The 16,872-nt window shown below is 46.8% G+C and overlaps 1 protein-coding gene across 1 annotated transcript; it reads left to right on the forward strand.

The window, feature by feature from the left end:
- Positions 1-8,577: 8,577 nt before the first annotated feature.
- LOC100280380 (uncharacterized) lies at positions 8,578-9,575 on the forward strand. The gene is given in 2 exon segments (NM_001153305.1): positions 8,578-8,685; positions 8,759-9,575. A coding segment is annotated over 1 exon segment (327 nt). The 5' UTR covers positions 8,578-8,685; positions 8,759-8,976; the 3' UTR covers positions 9,304-9,575.
- Positions 9,576-16,872: the final 7,297 nt, after the last annotated feature.

Below are 16,872 nucleotides of genomic sequence, written 5' to 3' on the forward strand. Positions count from 1 at the left end.
ATGGCTGAGGCCGTTGAAATTGGAGCTCAGACCATGGCGTCGAGGTCGGCGTCATATCGGGTTTATGATGAAATACCTCGGTGTTATAGGTTATAGGGCCGATGGCCAGATCCAAAGATGGTAATAGTTCTGATGTGAAATTGTAAAGATAAACTAAAAAAACTGGCCGTCAGCCAAGTGTCCAATGTGCATGCATACACGGCACACTGGCACAAGCATGACACGCACCATTTCTTGCTCCTGTTCTCCGCTGGAATTTTTCATCCTGCACTGGTTTCATGAAACCTAGTCACTGAGCACAACACGGAGAAAAGCAAGGTTCAAGGTGGCTGACTGAGGATCAGAGTCGGAGCCTTGTATAGATAGCTTAAACAATTCTGAAGCAACCTCACCAAGCCACCAACGTTGCAAGACACTGGGCAACGCATCCTTTTCCAGGGCCAAATGCTCCTCAGCAGGAACGCATGGCGAAAATAAAGCCCCTTTAGCCCCCCTGCCTTTAGCTGTGCTTGTTGCTGCCTCCTGCTGATACCGCCATTTTTCATGAGTGTCCACTCAAGCACAAACAAATGTGACCCAGGACGAAAGAGAGGCTGAGAGGCCTCCCTTTTTTTTTCCCAGAATTGAAAGATCATTGCATGGTTGCAGCAATTAGTGCTCTCTCTCTCTCCTGCTAAGCCATCCCATCCCCTATTGGTCAATGCTTGCACGAATAAGAGAGAGAGAGAAAAGAGAAACGGCCACTCTGATCGACGACGACGACCCTGAATGCTTCAACCCACTGCGTCTTGCTGGTGTTGAAATATTGTATGCTTGGCCTCTTGGTACGGCGGCCGGGCCCATGTTTAGGCTCATGATTGGCTGTTTGAGGTTGCAGGACAGCAGCAGGAGCCACGCGATTGGTATCATGTTCATAGTTTAATAAGTCTGTTATTGCAGTGTGAGTCTGAATTTAACTCGTGCACGCCTTGTTTTCATTCCATGCATGCATCCGAGAGCATATATATATGTGTATATATATATATATATAAGTTCAGAAAGCACCAGTGCATACCACAATTCTACGGCTGATCGCACACCGCTTCCTCCTCTTCTTGATTGCGCTTCAAGAATCCACCATGGATTGGAATGAAACACTCTATTAGTCTAATAAAACAGTGCTGTGCGATTTAATTTGGCTAGAACACGGTAACACAATTCTGCTTCCTTTTTGCAAATAAGACGGATCCTCGCGTAAGAAAATGGGCTTTTGCGTGCTTAAAGACATTCCACCCAAGAACGCTGCATCCTTTCCGGATATCCTGCATGGATCTGGGAGAGTTTCATACGTTTCTGGATGCTAGCGAGCCGCGATAAAGATAGATGGATCGTCGGACTCCATGATGGATGCAACAAAGCCAAAGCAATCTTTCCCTCCGGGTCTGCGGTCGATCTGCCGAGTTCATGTCCTTCACGATGAGAAAGAAGCGAAACGCACACGTTGTTGCTGTCTCTCAGTTCAGTTTCGCTTCGCCGCACATTCTTCCTGTTTTTGGCTATGCACAACGTAGCAGTCGTCGCGGCGGATAGATAAACAGCGCATAAATCGAGATGCCATGGTCATGAGGTGTCCATAGATTTGTTGCAACTCCAACTGAATTTTGTTTTGCTCCCATTATTACAACAACCAAGAGTTTATTATTCCTGCAAGATGCCGTCCACGCTTTAGCAAAGCTCCAAGCCTCCAACTAGATATAGCTACTATAAGAGAAAAGGTTGTAATTTGATGCATGGACCAAACTAATAATGTTAACCTCTTTTTAGCAACAATACTACATTTTGTTCCCATACTCTCTTACGAGAAAAAAGGCGCATATTTTTATTTTTATCAAGGAAAGTGTTGAGCACCAAAATGAGCTGCACGCACGGACCGTCCGACCGTCAGGCAGGAAACCCTAAGCCCCGCTCCAGATCGCGGACCGTCGCGCCTGTGCAGCGAGCACCGCCGCCGGTTCTCACGCGGTGATTAGTGCCCCAAAAATGCACCAACATAAAGAAAGAAGAGCATCTGATAAGAACATATATACATGGGTGGCGTTTTCCTATTCTCGGCCGGTTTTGAGAGTGGGACACTTTTCATACTCTTCAGCAGCTGCATTAGTGCCAACCTGGATGCATGTATGCCATCCATCCTCAGGTACCATGCCACATATATGCTCCCTACCAAACCTTTCTGTTCAATTGCATTATATATGTATGGAGGATCTAATCAAGTGGAGACAGATGATTGCCATTTGCAAGGGAAAAAAACAGACTATGATGGTGCATAAATGTATAGATAGCCAAGGTCCACAAGTGGGCAGTGCACAGCACAGGCTGGTGTGCTCAGTCAGAGGCCCCCAATTGCTACTGCAGCTTATGGAAACTGACACTGAAAGGCAAGATGGAATTTTAGTGGGCTTTTAGCAGGTTACCATCACATAGATCTCTGAATTCCAAATCTCCTCGATCCCAAAATGACCTGTCGGTTTGATTTGCTTGGTAGAGAAAATGGCGCTGCAGAATTTGCAGTCCCTGCCTGTCGGCCTGTGAGCTTTGACAGTGACGGTGATTAATTCGGGGCGTGTCGGATCAATTCGGAGGTCAAACTGAATACTATGTTACGTTTCTCGACTCACTAGATAAATTTAAGAAACTCCTTCATACAATTCAATGTATCTTATTCACGAGAATTCCTCAAACTTTAGCTCTACCGTGGAGTGTAAGAGGCTCTAAGGTCATCTTCAGCAGGTCGTGTAAACGGTCGTGCAAAATACTGTTTTATATTGTAGATTACACTGTTTATATGGTGGAGTTTGAAATATGGAGTGAGATATTGAGGGAGATAGAGGAGATAGTCAGAGCAACTGTAGAAGTGGTGGACGCTGACGTCTACCTTATCAGTTGGTTGTTCCTCGCAATTTGTCCGGAACAATTTCCCCCTGCTTTCGGATACACGGAAAAAGGTGCACATGAGATGAGAGGTTTTCAGCTGTAAAGAGAAGCCACGAAAGCCACGTTTCCTTCCTCCTTGCTTTTCTTTCTGCGGCATTTTTATTTCATTTTCTTCGTTTCTGACTTCTCCTCTTGTGTGGTTGCTGCTGTTTGTATTGTACGTGTCATCTGTCATGGGATGATGGAGAATGAGGTGCAGACTGAGGGTCAGGTTTGAGATAGATGGATGTTTTCAGAGCTGAGGTTGGAGAAGTCCGCCAGAAATGCTCTGGTCGTATGCGTTGTGCTGACCATGGTTCTTGTCCATGGTGACCGCAGCTGTTGGTATCTTGCATGCATGCGTCGTCTTGCCATCCCATCACCTGATCTCGTATCTTGAACCAAAGGAGCTGAGCTTCTTTAGGGGAAGAAAAAAACTGAAAAACAGTGGCGCATCTCTCCTGAACAACATGATCCATATGGGTGCCCAGCTTCCAAGAAAAAAAAAACTTCCTGGTGCTAGCTAGGCATAAATACAGGACAATGTAGCATCATCGGATAAGGGGAATCTGGGTTGATGCAATTCCTAGGGAGGCATCGTATAATTCAGGAGGCAAGGATGGAGGTGAGGTGACGGCATGGCATCCAATTGGCAATGGCCTTATGGCCAGAATGTACCTTTCTGATACCTAACACTGCCATTCAGTGGTGGTGGACGTGGTGCATATTCACTGCTGCATCGGGAACGGGAAGGAAAGAGCTCCGCGCATCTGCATCCACTCTGCACAGTTTCTGCATTTCCTCCCTCCCTCCCTCACCACGTCCACCACCCAAGCTGAATCACCAGGTCAATGGATTCCTCTGGGCAAGGCTAGGCTCCTTTTTTTTCTGAAGGCTGAAGCCGGCGCCGCCATCGTTCGTGCACGGCACCCTCCTCTCCGGGGCTGCTGAAGTGCTGATAAGGAATCTCAACACTCCCCTCAAGTGGGGAGCAGACTGAAATGCGTTGAGCACGTGTCCACTACGTACCTGCCTCTGTATCTGTATGCGATGGGTTGCGTCCTCCATCACTGCTACGTACGTCACATAGACGGGAGTTCATCTTTTCTTCTTCAGGGTACTGTTACAGGGTCCCTTTCAGGTCATCATCATCTGCCTCTCACTAGCTCACAAGCAGTGGACGGATGGATGGTTGAGCATGAGGAACTGGAGGAGCATCACTCATGTCCAGGAATCGCAGTTCTGGGTGCACATGCTAGTCGCTGTAGTGGTCCTTTTGCCTGCCTATGCAGAAATCACCCGCTTGGTATTAGTTTTTGTTGAGTTTGTGATCCAAATTCTGAAGAAGGCGGCCAAGTTGGCGAGCGAAGCGGAGGCCCGTCACCGAGAGGCTTGGCCCGTCGCTGTACGGATCGTTTTAGGGTTTCACCTCTATAAATATATTTGTAAGCCGCAGGAGATAGCTATCTTAATTGTAAATCTCCTGCGATCTGTAACCACCCGAAAATAGTGAGAAGTTGCCGGTCGGCGCCCGTGGTTTTTTCCCCTTCACTTTGGAGGGGTTTTCCACGTTAAATCTGTGTCTTCTCTGTGATTGATCCTATTTGTGTCGCATTCATTTATAACAGTTTCGCATCTTCGTCTGAAACATCATGCATGGATACACACACCAATCTTTCCTCTGCCAGGAGATTGGCGATCAATCAACGGTCCATGCATGGCGATCCTCATCAGAAACCAAACCGACTTCACAACGCTCCTAGTTCTAACTTCTCAGACTTTGCAAGGGGAAAAAGAAAAGATCTTGAAGAAATCAAATGGTTGACAAGGAGGAGGAGAAGGCTTTCACGGTGCAAGAAACCTGTCTGTGTCAGCTCCTTTTCTACATGGTTCTTCAGCTGTTACTTTCATGCTACTACTACTACTATAAAAAAAATTCTCTCTTTAATTAATTGGATCTCCCGTGTACCACTCACCCGCGCGCCACTGAAAAACAGAGTAGGTGCATCCTCTTTTTCGCGATAAGTTGGACCAAGAGAAGAGAGATAATGTATCGAGCCAAAGCTTTCAGTGGGCACCAGATCAAAAGATATGGACCTGATTTGATGATACAATACAACAAGGCGCCGTTCTCCACCCTACTTAGTCATGAAGTTTCATGGTGAATTAAAAAAAAAAGAGGGTGTCTTCTCAGATTCTCAGAAGGTATCGCTAGCTACCTTGTAACTGTAGGCCTGGCAGGCAGATGATGTACACTGGATGAGGGAATTGATTGCATGGGCGGGCGGCCTGACAGATGATTTTCAATTTTCAATGAAAGAGAGGAGATAGTATAAAAAGGAAAGGAATTGTTGGAGCCCGGCTAGAAAGGAATTGGGCTCGCGGCCACTTTGTGCCTGGCACTGGCAGCCAGACGGTGTTAAAGCAGGCCGGGTCTGCCGCAATAAGAAGGCCCAGGATAGTGCGAATCGAGCCCAAGTGATGTTGTCGGTTGGGCGGCCTATAAACAGCGGGATCACGCAGCTGGGGCTCGTCGACCCCGACGCAGCTTGTTCATGTGGCCATGTGGGTATCCTAAACATGACCCTCTTCCTTCCATGGCATGCTTGTTCGTTCCCTCCACAATAATCAAGAGAGCATGCGGTGATTGTTTGTTGGGCCATGCACGCCGATCAGCTGCCACGTATACTGTGCTGCTGCAGGGTTTTAGGTACTAAGGCCCTGTTTGGGAACAAAGTTTTTGAAAACCACAGTTTTTGAAATACTACAGTATACTTTAGTCATGACAATACCGCAGTTTACAATACCGCAGTTTTGAAAACTGAGGTCCAGAGCTAAGTTTAGAATGCCTTAAAACAACTATAGTATTTGCAATACTTCAGTTTTGAAAACAGAGATTTTAGCTAGCTTGCCAAACACCATTCTGTATATAATACTGCAGTATTTGAGAATACTGCAGTATTCTTCCAAAACTGTGAAAAAACTTTACTCCCAAACACCCCCTAAGGCTGTCCGCAACGGATGCCGCGGAACGCCCTCTCCCCTTCGACTGTACCTGCATGGCGGCTACAGAGCAGCCGCTAGTGATGCAGCGGCTCTCCCTAGCGAGCACTCTACGCGGAGGTAAGGCTCTCTCTCCCCCTCGTTCTGGCGTATACCTCTCTCTCCCTCTAAACACTATTCACGTGGGCCCGCTTTCAATTGTTAGTAGATAAAAAATTTATAGTAGATGAAAAGTATGTATAAAAAATGATATTTTATAGTGTAGTGGGATATAGGGGGAGTATTTAGAGGGAACCGCTGCGGGAGATGAAAAAATAGGGGGTGGAATGTTGATGATGTGACCCAAAAAAGTGATATAGGGGGAAAAATTTAGGGGGAACGGTTGCGGATAGCCTAAGCTCTAGGGTCTACAAGACTATACTTCAAGTGAAGTGAAGGGACGATTGCAGGCCACTTGGGGGACATCAGGAGTAGGGCTGGAAAAAAAGCTCGAGCTCAACGAGCTGGCTCGGGCTCACAGTAGCTCGGACCGGCTCGACGCTCAGAACAAGTCCGAGTCGAGCCTGTTTTTGTGGCTCGTGAAAAGAGCGAGTCAGCTCGGCTCAGCTCGGTGCAGCTCGCCAGCTCGCTCGTGGCTCGACCCAACAACAATTTGTTACATAAAATCTTAGTTAGCATATAATATTAGTATCGAGTAGACAATAATTTATGTTATTTAAGATTACTATACAAAAATAATCTATTTTCTATATTATATTAGTGATATATCTATTTTACTAACTTAAAATATGTTATTTAAAATATTTTTAAGATTTTATATTATAATTTAGAGAGCAGATTTATATTTATGACTAGGCTCGGCGAGCCGGCTCGCGAGCCGAGCCGAGCCGAGCCGGTTTTCCGAGCTCGGCTCGTTACGTGAATGAGCCGCAGCGAGCCGAGCCGAGCCGAGCCGAGCTCGGCTCGGCTCGTTTCCAACCCTAATCAGGAGGCAGACAGTGCTCGTCAACGGCCATGGAAAAAAGCTTGTCTTCCTTGGACTTGCACGGCGGACCCTGTTAGCTCTCTTCTTTGCCAACTTTCCTTAATTACTGAGTCATCAGGTGTGCTTATATACTCGAGATAGAGTACATTTTTTTGGTCCTCAAACTTGCTCGGTAATCTGATTTTTCAACCTTAAACAAAATCAGAAATCCACAACATTAAACTATAAAACTAGATAACCAATGAGAGATTCTGATATTTTGAGACCCACAATTGACATGTATTTCAAGATTTGACACCCATATCACAGTCTGTGAGTCATTGACATGTAACCTATAAATCAGCCTTTGGGTTCATCGCTTCTTGTTCATGTACAGAGTCTCGTCTCGGTGCTAATCAATAATCATGACCCTCTTCCTTCCATGGCATGCTTGTTCGTTCCCTCCACAATAATCAAGAGAGCATGTGGTGATTGTTTGTTGGGCCATGCATGCCGATCAGCTGCCACGTATACTGTGCTGCTGCTGGGTTTTGGGTAGTAAGCTCTAGGGTCTACAAGACTATACTTCAAGTGAAGTGAAAGGACGATTGCAGGCCACTTGGGAGACATCAGGAGGCAGACAGTGCTTGTCAACGGTCATGGAAAAAAAGCTTGTCTTCCTTGGACTTGCACGGCGGACCCTGTTAGACCAACTCCAGCAGTACTCTGCATGGGGCTCCGTATCCCTTTTTTGCACAGCGGAGCACACTATTCATCAGTCCAGCAGTCTCCGCATCCGTCTCCCTAAAACGCACGCCCTGTACCTGCACTCCCCTTTTCCACGGTTTCTCTCTCCTCTCCGCAGCTGATTGCATGCGCTCGCGACTGCTCGTGGGCCCCAGCTGTCATAGACTGCATGCGGAGTGCAAATACGGAGTCTGCTGGAAACGGGGACGGATACAGAGAGGAGAGAGAAACTGTTGGCGGTGCTAAATACGGATACGGAGAGAGAGTCTGCTGGAGTTGGTCTTATAGCTCTCTTCTTTGCCACCCTTCCTTAATTACTGAGTCATCAGGTGTGCTTATATACTCGAGATAGTGTACATTTTTTTGTCCTCAAACTCGCTCGGTAATCTGATTTTTGAATCTTAAACAAAATCAGAAATCCACAACATTAAACTATAAAACTAGATAACCAATGAGAGATTCTGATATTTTGAGACCCACAATTGGCATGTATTTCAAGATTTGACACCCATATCACGATGAAATGTGAGGTTGCTGTGAGTCATTGACATGTAAACCAGAATGTTAAATCTTTAAAGGATTCAAATAAAAAAAGGGATTTGCGTCTTTGGTAGGCCGAGGCCGTAGATAGCAAAACACAGAATTAGCGATGGATATATCCCGTCAATAGGCGTCAAATTACGCTTTACAGCCTTTGGAAAACCAAAGCTTCCATTTGCATGCCCATCCATTATTCCCCCGTCTTTTCCTTCCTCTGCTTTCGCCCCCTCCCATCCCGTGCCGTGCTCAACTTTTTTTCAAACCTGCAGTGCCAGTGCTCCTCACTGACCACCTTCTTCTTTGAGCATTCATCAAGCAGATACTGCAGACATAATATCATAGCTGCACAGTTCGAAAAACAATCTGCAGTGCTTCAAAAAAAATTATGAAACGAGCTCCGTGGTTGCAATGGCGTCCTGTTACGAATGATATGCATGCGCAGAAGAGTCACGAGGAAGGAAAGACATGCAGCGCCACTGGTATGGTATGGCGATGATGGTGTCAGTCAGTTGGCCTTGGTATTTCTTCACCTCGTTTTTTTTTCACCTGCAGCAACGGAAGCCCAGCCGAGTGCATAGCAGATAGCGCTGTGGACTGTGGAGTGTGGAGTGAAGTGAACGAGCTCTCAGTCTCTCACACACTCTAGCTGCTCCTGCTTGCTTGGCTGCTGCTCTCTCCCACTGTCTCGCCGTCTTGCTCGCACGCATGGGCGTTGGCCGGGGTTCCTGCTCCAGCCACTGAAGACGCGGCGGCGGCGGCGGCTCCTGCTCATGGCAGGAGCTCAATGCGGCACAGGACCGCGCGCCGGGCCGCTCCTCCTCGTCCTCGTCCTGTGCGGCTTCCTTGTGCTGCTCGTGCCTGCGGCTCGGCGCGGGGACGACGACGAGACGGAGGAGTTCCCCGTCGCGTCTTCCGCTTCGTCGTCGTCGTGGCACTGGCACGCCGCTGATGGGCGCCGCCGTGCCCTGCCGCGGCCGGCCGCCGCGACGTGGCCGTGGCGCCCCGCCCAGCCCCGGGCGCGCGGGAGGTGGAACTCCGCGGGGCAGGACGGCAAGCACGAGGTCCCCAGTGGCCCCAACCCGGACTCCAATCGGTAGCCGTAGCCAGAGAGGTGGGTGGTCGTGAACTCCGATCCGCCGTCTGTGTTTGTTTCGGCGAACGGCGACCAAGCTCCCTCCCTGTCCCCTGCTCCTGCTCCTGGAGGCCGGTCGTCTAGCTAGGCCTGGCCGTCGTATCGCTCCTCCATGCTTCTTGCTGCTCCGTGCTGGAGCCAGTACGTGCGTCGTTTGCTTGCTGTGTTGTATCTTCTTCTTCGCCGTTCTCTTCGTTAGAGAATGAACATGACCATCATCTGACGCATGCATTGCTCAATTCTCGTCCAACCGACGATTGATTGGTGACCTGGAATCAGGAGCAGATTTTGCATCTGCTCGATCGTCGGTCTCGTACTGTACACTACCAGGCGCAGACCCACGCACCCTGTGCAGCTCATCAATCAATGATATGGTAGTATATGGTACCACACCACGCGTCGCGTGTCTGCTTCTGCGTGGTCGCGCATCACCTGAGCTGCCGGGTCCCCTCGCCCCTGCATGCAGCTCTGTGTTGTGCGTGAGGGTCATGCATGGCCGACCGGGCAGGTGATGAGGTCGCTCGCAATTGACTTGACTGACGCCGTGACTGTCCGTAGGCTACTACAGCATATTCGATGCGATGCTCATGTATAGTGCTGGGCAATTGAGTCGAGCTGGGCGGCTGGGCCAACCCGGTTCAAAATCAAGCCAATCGTGCTTCGTGCCAAACAGTTTCAGATCAGAAAAGCTCAAAAAACTTTTGGGCCGTATCGTGTCAGCCCGAAGTATAAAAACAGTGGCCCAATCCGGACCTAAACCACGTCGTGCCTTCGTTGGATCGTGCCGGCTCAAGCCCGGCCCATATATTGACCATATAAAATCAAAATATTACAATCATATAAAGTTAATAGCTTACTAAATTAAAGATATTAAACAATTCTAGCATCATTTGATCACATAAACTCTAAATATAACAACAATATAAAATCGATATCTTACTAGATTAAAGAAATCAAATAGATTAAGCTTAATTGGGCCGTGCCCGCTCAAGCCTGGCCCATCTATGCGGGCCATGCCGGGGCTCCAATAGGCCGGAAATTAAGGCCCGACCTAAGCCCACCTTCGGATCGTGCTAGCCTGGCTATATTATTTCATGCCGAGCCATGCTTTGGACTCCTATTTTTGGATCGTGCTCGTGCTGGCCCGAAAAGTCGGCCCATATCCTCAGCACTGCTCATATACAGTCATCTAAACAGTACCGCTCGCGGCTGATCACCCTTCTTACACCACTAATCGCGAGCTAAATCGGACTGTAATAACTAGTAGCAGCTAAATTATATATATTCATACTATAACCAGACTGTTATAGCAAGCATTTATATTTAGAGAATAAGGATAGCTATAGTCGCAAAGAGCAGTCCAGGCGCCGAAGAGCAGGCAGATGCATACGACTTAGTGCTGGTAATTGGACCGGGTCAGCCTAGTCCAAGTTCATTCTGCTTCGTGCTAAATCTAAAATGTAAAAATTTTTGGATGTGCTATGCCAGTTCAAAGTGTAAAAATACTGACATAGCTCGACCCAAAACACGTCATGCATTCGTTGGCCATGCCGGCCCAAGCCCGGCCCATATACTTGGCCATATAAAATCAAAATATTACACGCCTACTTCATCTCCCACACAAGCACACACTAGCACAAGGATCGTTCGGTCGTTCTTCGATCGTTCGTCCCCCGGTTCTTAGTTTGTTCGTTCGTTCGTCCGATCGTTCATGGTTCGTTCGTCCGATCGTTCGATCGTTCGTCCGTTTGTTCGTCCAAATAATCTTTTTCCTGCCGTTATGCTGCCGAAATTCCGATCGTTCGTTCGTTCGATCATTCGATCGTTCATCGTTCGTTCATAGTTCCTATTCATCGTTCATCGTTCGTTCATAGTCCCTATTCATCGTTCATCCAGATAATCTTTATCCTGCCGTTATGCTGCTGAAATTCGATCGTTCGTTCGTTCATAGTTCCTATTCATCGTTCATCGTTCGTTCATAGCCACTATTCATCGTTCATCGTTCGTTCATATAAACTATTCACATCACTATTTACCATTACTATTCCCCATTACTATTCATCGTTCATATTCACCGTTAGTATTCATCATCGTTACTATTCATCGTTACTATTCATCGTTCATCCGATCACCCCCAAATTTCAACTACTCATCCATCATGCTGTCCAGTCCATCTAAGACCTGCCAGACCAATATTTCAGTCATACGAACTCCGGTGACTATGATTTTCCTTCCAGTGGGAACTTCCCATCTGGTCACCCATCCCAGGTTTGTCCAAGTTGAGCATGCTTAACTTTGAGATTCCTTTGAACCAGGCTTCCAAACTTAGATTCCAATAATTCTTGTTTCTAAATTCTTATCAAACTATTCCCTATCCAACCATGTCATCCCTTAAGCATGGTTCATATTCCAGAAAACTCCCAAAATACTCTTGTCCCATATTCTGCCTATAACTCTCCTGTTCATACTAAGTCAGACGATTCATTCGTCACTATTCTCACCAACAGTGAACTTCACTGTGCTACACCACATTCACCCAGCTATAAATACACCCAGCTACCCTCTCCCTCTCCACATAGTCAACACCCTCAGCCAAGGCAAACACCCCACCCACTCAGTTACCCCGCTTTGCCGGCTACGCGCATAGTGTCGCTTCGCCTCCAATCCACCCTCCTGGTAAGCACCTCCGCTCCACCACCAGTAATATCACCACACCACATGACACAGATTCTACTCAAGACTCTACCCATCCATATATCGCTATTCTGACCACTATACTAAATATTTGTTGGTATACTTGCTGGTTTGTATGTTTGCTTGTTCATGGTGCATAGTTATCGGAGCGTTCGTGCCGTCTCGTGGAGGCCAGATCTGCAAGTCTATGTCAGGCAGTGGAGCTAGAAGCCAGTTCCGCGAGCTCCCCTTCCCCCTTCGCCGGATAAGCATGACAAGCTCACTGGATACCTTTGATGCATAAATTACCTATGATTTTTCAACCATAACCCTCAGCCTGTTATTTTATGCATGATATGATTTTGAGATAAGTTATTATGGCCACCCAGCCGCTTGCCACAATCAATCCTTGATATATTTGTTACAAATGATTTGAGAAAAGATGTGAGTTTTCAAAAGAAAATGCTTTTCAAAATGTGTATGATGAAGGGTTTTCACCCTTATCACCTTTGAGTAGGGATGATCAGGGACTCCCTGTTTTAGGGGAGGGCCTAAGGTGATGGCTCAGCTGGTTTAGGTGTGGGCAGAAGGATTGTCCCCTCATATAAGGACCGGTTTGTCATCCTTCACTACCTATACTCATGATAAGAACAACCACTCGACACTGTTTGGGCAGTTACTCAATCTAAACTCGTACGGTTCAAACCCCAGGGTTATAAAGGCTGGGGAGCACTGGGAGGATAAGGAGGGGGAATGTTTTGTCTGGTTTGGGCATGGCAGTGGCCTAACTCCTTCCGGTATAACCGTTAAGGTAGGGACGTGAGAGGAAAGAAAGAGATTCGGATTCGGGTCTCACTAGCTATGAGATCGCAAAGCCGGACTAGTGAGTAAAGTGTACACCTCTGCGTAGAGTTTCAAACTTATTCGAATAGTCTGTGTCCACAGGAATGGACGAGTCTGGTGTGGTATGACAATTAGTGTTTTGTTTTCCAAAAAAAGGTGCTTTTGAGAAAAGTGGTTTTTTAAAAGGTTCGGCGGTTGAGCCATGAGCTATGGTGGACGGGAAGTCCAGTAGCTGTTTTTTGAAAATGAAAACCAGTGGGAAACTGCTGAAATTCCTGGATGGTTTAGTCCAGGGGATTTTGCACTATATTAAAAAACTTCCTGCTCCTTTGGGAGAGGATGCGCTTTGCAAAATACAAAATGTTTTACAAAATAACCCTGCATCAAATATTGCTATTTCTGCAAAATATTCAGAGCTCCACATATTCCATACATTATATCTGATTTCCCCATTCCGCGGGTGAAGGTGGGCTGCTGAGTACGTTAGTACTCACCCTTGCTTATTTGTTATTTTTCAGAGAAGGTGATCAATGATCGGGTAAGAGTTACGCCTGTTCCCAACCTTGCATATGGCTATTGGACCGCTGATTTGCTTCGCTGCGTATATCGGGCTGCTTCAGCCCCACTCTGATGATATGTCCCAAGTTGTGGACCAACTCTTAAAGTTGATCGCTGAAAGGGAAATAGGGTCAAACCTTTTTCCATATGAATTTTGGTGGTTGAATTGCCCAACACAAATTATTGGACTAACTAGTTTGCTCTAGATTATAAGTTCTACAGGTGCCAAAGGATCACAACAAACCAATACAAAGTCCAAGAAAGGGTTCAAATAAAAAGAGCAAAAGACAACCAAAGGCTGCCCTGGTCTGGCGCACCGGACTGTCCGGTATGCCACCGGACAGTGTCCGGTGCACTAGGGAGATCCACTCTGAACTTGCCAGCTTCGGGTTTTCGGGGAGCCGCTCCGCTATAATTCACCGGACTTTCCGGTGTAACACCGGACTATCCGGTGTGCCAGCGGAGCAATGGCTATCTGTGCCAACGGTCGTCTACAAAAAGCTACAATGAACGCGAACAGTGTGCGCCTGCGCGCGCAGAAGTCAGAGCAGCGCCAGAAGGCGCACCGGACAGTGAACAGTGAATGTCCGATGCACCACCGGACTGTCTGGTGGCCCCACATGTCAGAGCTCCAACGGTCAAACCCTAACGGTTGGGTGACGTGGCTGGCGCACCGGACAGTGTCCGGTGGCGCACGTCGACAGACAGCCTTCCCAACGGCCACTTTGGTGGTTGGGGCTATAAATACCCCCCAACCACCACACTTCAAGGCATCCAAGTTTTCAGCCATTGCATTCAATATAAGAGCTCTAGACTTCACTCCAAGACACAAACAAGAGATCAAATCCTCTCCCAAGTCCAAAGTTCATTCCAATCAAATAGTGACTAGAGAGAGAGACATTTGTGTTCATTTGAGTTCTTGCGCTTGGATCGCTTTTCTTCTTCTTTCTTTCTTGTTCCCAACTCAATTGTAATCAAGGCAAGAGACACCAATTGTGTGGTGATCCTTGTGGGGACTTAGTGTCCCGATTGATTGAGAAGAGAAGCTCACTCGGTCTAGGTGATCGTTTGAGAGAGGGAAAGGGTTGAAAGAGACCCGGTCTTTGTGACCACCTCAACGGGGAGTAGGTTTGCAAGAACCGAACCTCGGTAAAACAAATCACCGCGTCACACTCTTTATTTGCTTGTGATTTGTTTTCGCCCTCTCTTTCGGACTCGATTATATTTCTAACGCTAACCCCGGCTTGTAGTTGTGCTTAAGTTTATAATTTTCAGATTCTGCCTATTCACCCCCCATCTAGGTGACTTTCAATTGGTATCAGAGCCTAGTACTTCATTAGAGCCTAACCGCTCGAAGTGATGTCGGGAGAACACACCAAGAAGGAGATGGTGACCGGCGAGAAGCCCACCACAAGCCACGAGAAGGCTCCATCGGGAGAGTCCCGCAACAAGAAGGAGGAGGATTCACCTCCTCACAAGTCGCATCGGAGTGGCGACAAGAAAAAGAAGATGAAGAAGGTGGTCTACTACGAGAACGATTCTTCGTCGCCATCCACCTCCGGCTCCGACGCGCCGTCCGTAACTTCTAAGCGCCATGAGCGCAAGAAGTTTAGTAAGATCCCCCTTCGCTATCCTCGCATTTCCAAACGTACTCCTTTACTTTCCGTCCCATTAGGCAAACCACCTATGATTGATGGTGAAGATTATAATATGTGGAGTGATAAAATGAGGCACCATCTAACCTCACTCCACACTAGCATTTGGGATGTTGTTGAGATTGGAGTACAGGTACCATCATCGGGGGATGAAGACTATGACTCGGACGAGGTTGCCCAAATCCGGCACTTCAACTCCCAAGCCACCACTATACTCCTCGCCTCTATAAGTCGATAGGAGTATAACAAGGTGCAAGGGTTGAAGAGCGCCAAGGAAATTTGGGACGTGCTCAAGACCACGCACGAAGGAGACGAGGTGACCAAGATCACCAAGAGGGAAACGATCGAGGGGGAGCTCGGTCGTTTTATGCTCAACCAAGGAGAAGACCCACATGCCATGTACAACCGGCTAAATATCTTGGTAAATCAAGTGCGCAACCTCGGGAGCACTAAATGGGATGACCATGAAATGGTCAAGGTTATTCTTAGATCACTTGTTTTTCTTAACCCTACTCAAGTTCAATTAAATCATGGTGATCCAAGATATAAACTAATGTCTCTCGAGGAAGTAATAGGAAAATTTGTGAGCTTTGAATTGATGATCAAAGGCTCCAAGAAAATCATCAAGCAAGGCGCCTCCTCCACACCCAAGGCACAACCCATTGCATTCAAGGCGGTGGAGGAGAAGAAAGAAGAGTCTACATCAAGTAGGCTCCCCATTGACGCCTCCAAGCTCGACAACGAGGAAATGGCGCTCATCATCAAGAGCTTTCGCCAAATCCTCAAGCAAAGGAAGGGGAAAGATTACAAGCCCCATTCCAAGAAGGTTTGCTACAAGTGTGGTAAGCCCGGTCACTTTATAGCAAAATGTCCTATTTCTAGTGATAGTGACAGGGGCGACGACAAGAGGGGGAAGAAGAAGGAGAAGAAGAAGTACTATAAGAAGGGTGGCGATGCCTATGTTTGCCGGGAGTGGGACTCCGACGAGAGCTCCACCGACTTCTCCGATGACGAGGACGCTGCCAACATCGCCATCAACAAGGGCCTCCTCTTCCCCAACATCGGCCACAAGTGCCTCATGGCAAAGGACGAGAAGAAGAAAAAGGTAAAATCTAGATCCTCCACTAAGTATGCAACTTTTAGTGATGAGGATAATTCTAGTGATGATGAGGATAACTTGCTTACTCTTTTTGCCAATCTTAACATGCAACAAAAAGAGAAATTGAATGAATTGATTAGTGCTATTCATGAGAAGGATGAACTCTTGGATAGCCAAGAGGACTTCCTTATTAAAGAAAACAAAAAGCATGTTAAGACTAAAATGCTTATGCTCAGGAGGTAGAGAAAAATGAAAAATTAACTAGTGAGCTTAGCACTTGCCATGACACCATTTCTAACCTTAGAATTGAGAATGCTAATTTGATTGCTAAGGTTGAGAAATCAAATGTTTGTGATGATTCAATTGTTAGTCTTAGAAAATGAGAATGCCAAATTGATTGCTAAGATTGACAAATTGAATGAATCACTTGCTAGCCTTAAGTTTGAGAATGATAAATTAATTGCTAAGGCTAAAGAATTAGAAGTTTGCAATGTTTCTATTTCCAATCTTAGAGATGAGAATGCCATTTTACATGCTAAGATTGTAGAATTAAATGATTGCAAACCCTCTACATCTACGATTGATCATGTTTCTATTTGCACTAGATGTAGAGATATTAATGTTGATGCTATTCATGATCACCTTGCTATGATTAAACAACAAAATGATCATATAGCTAAACTAGATGCTAAGATTGTCGAGCATG

This window comes from Zea mays, chromosome 5, assembly GCF_902167145.1.
Source record: "Zea mays cultivar B73 chromosome 5, Zm-B73-REFERENCE-NAM-5.0, whole genome shotgun sequence".
Lineage (NCBI taxonomy): Eukaryota > Viridiplantae > Streptophyta > Magnoliopsida > Poales > Poaceae > Zea > Zea mays.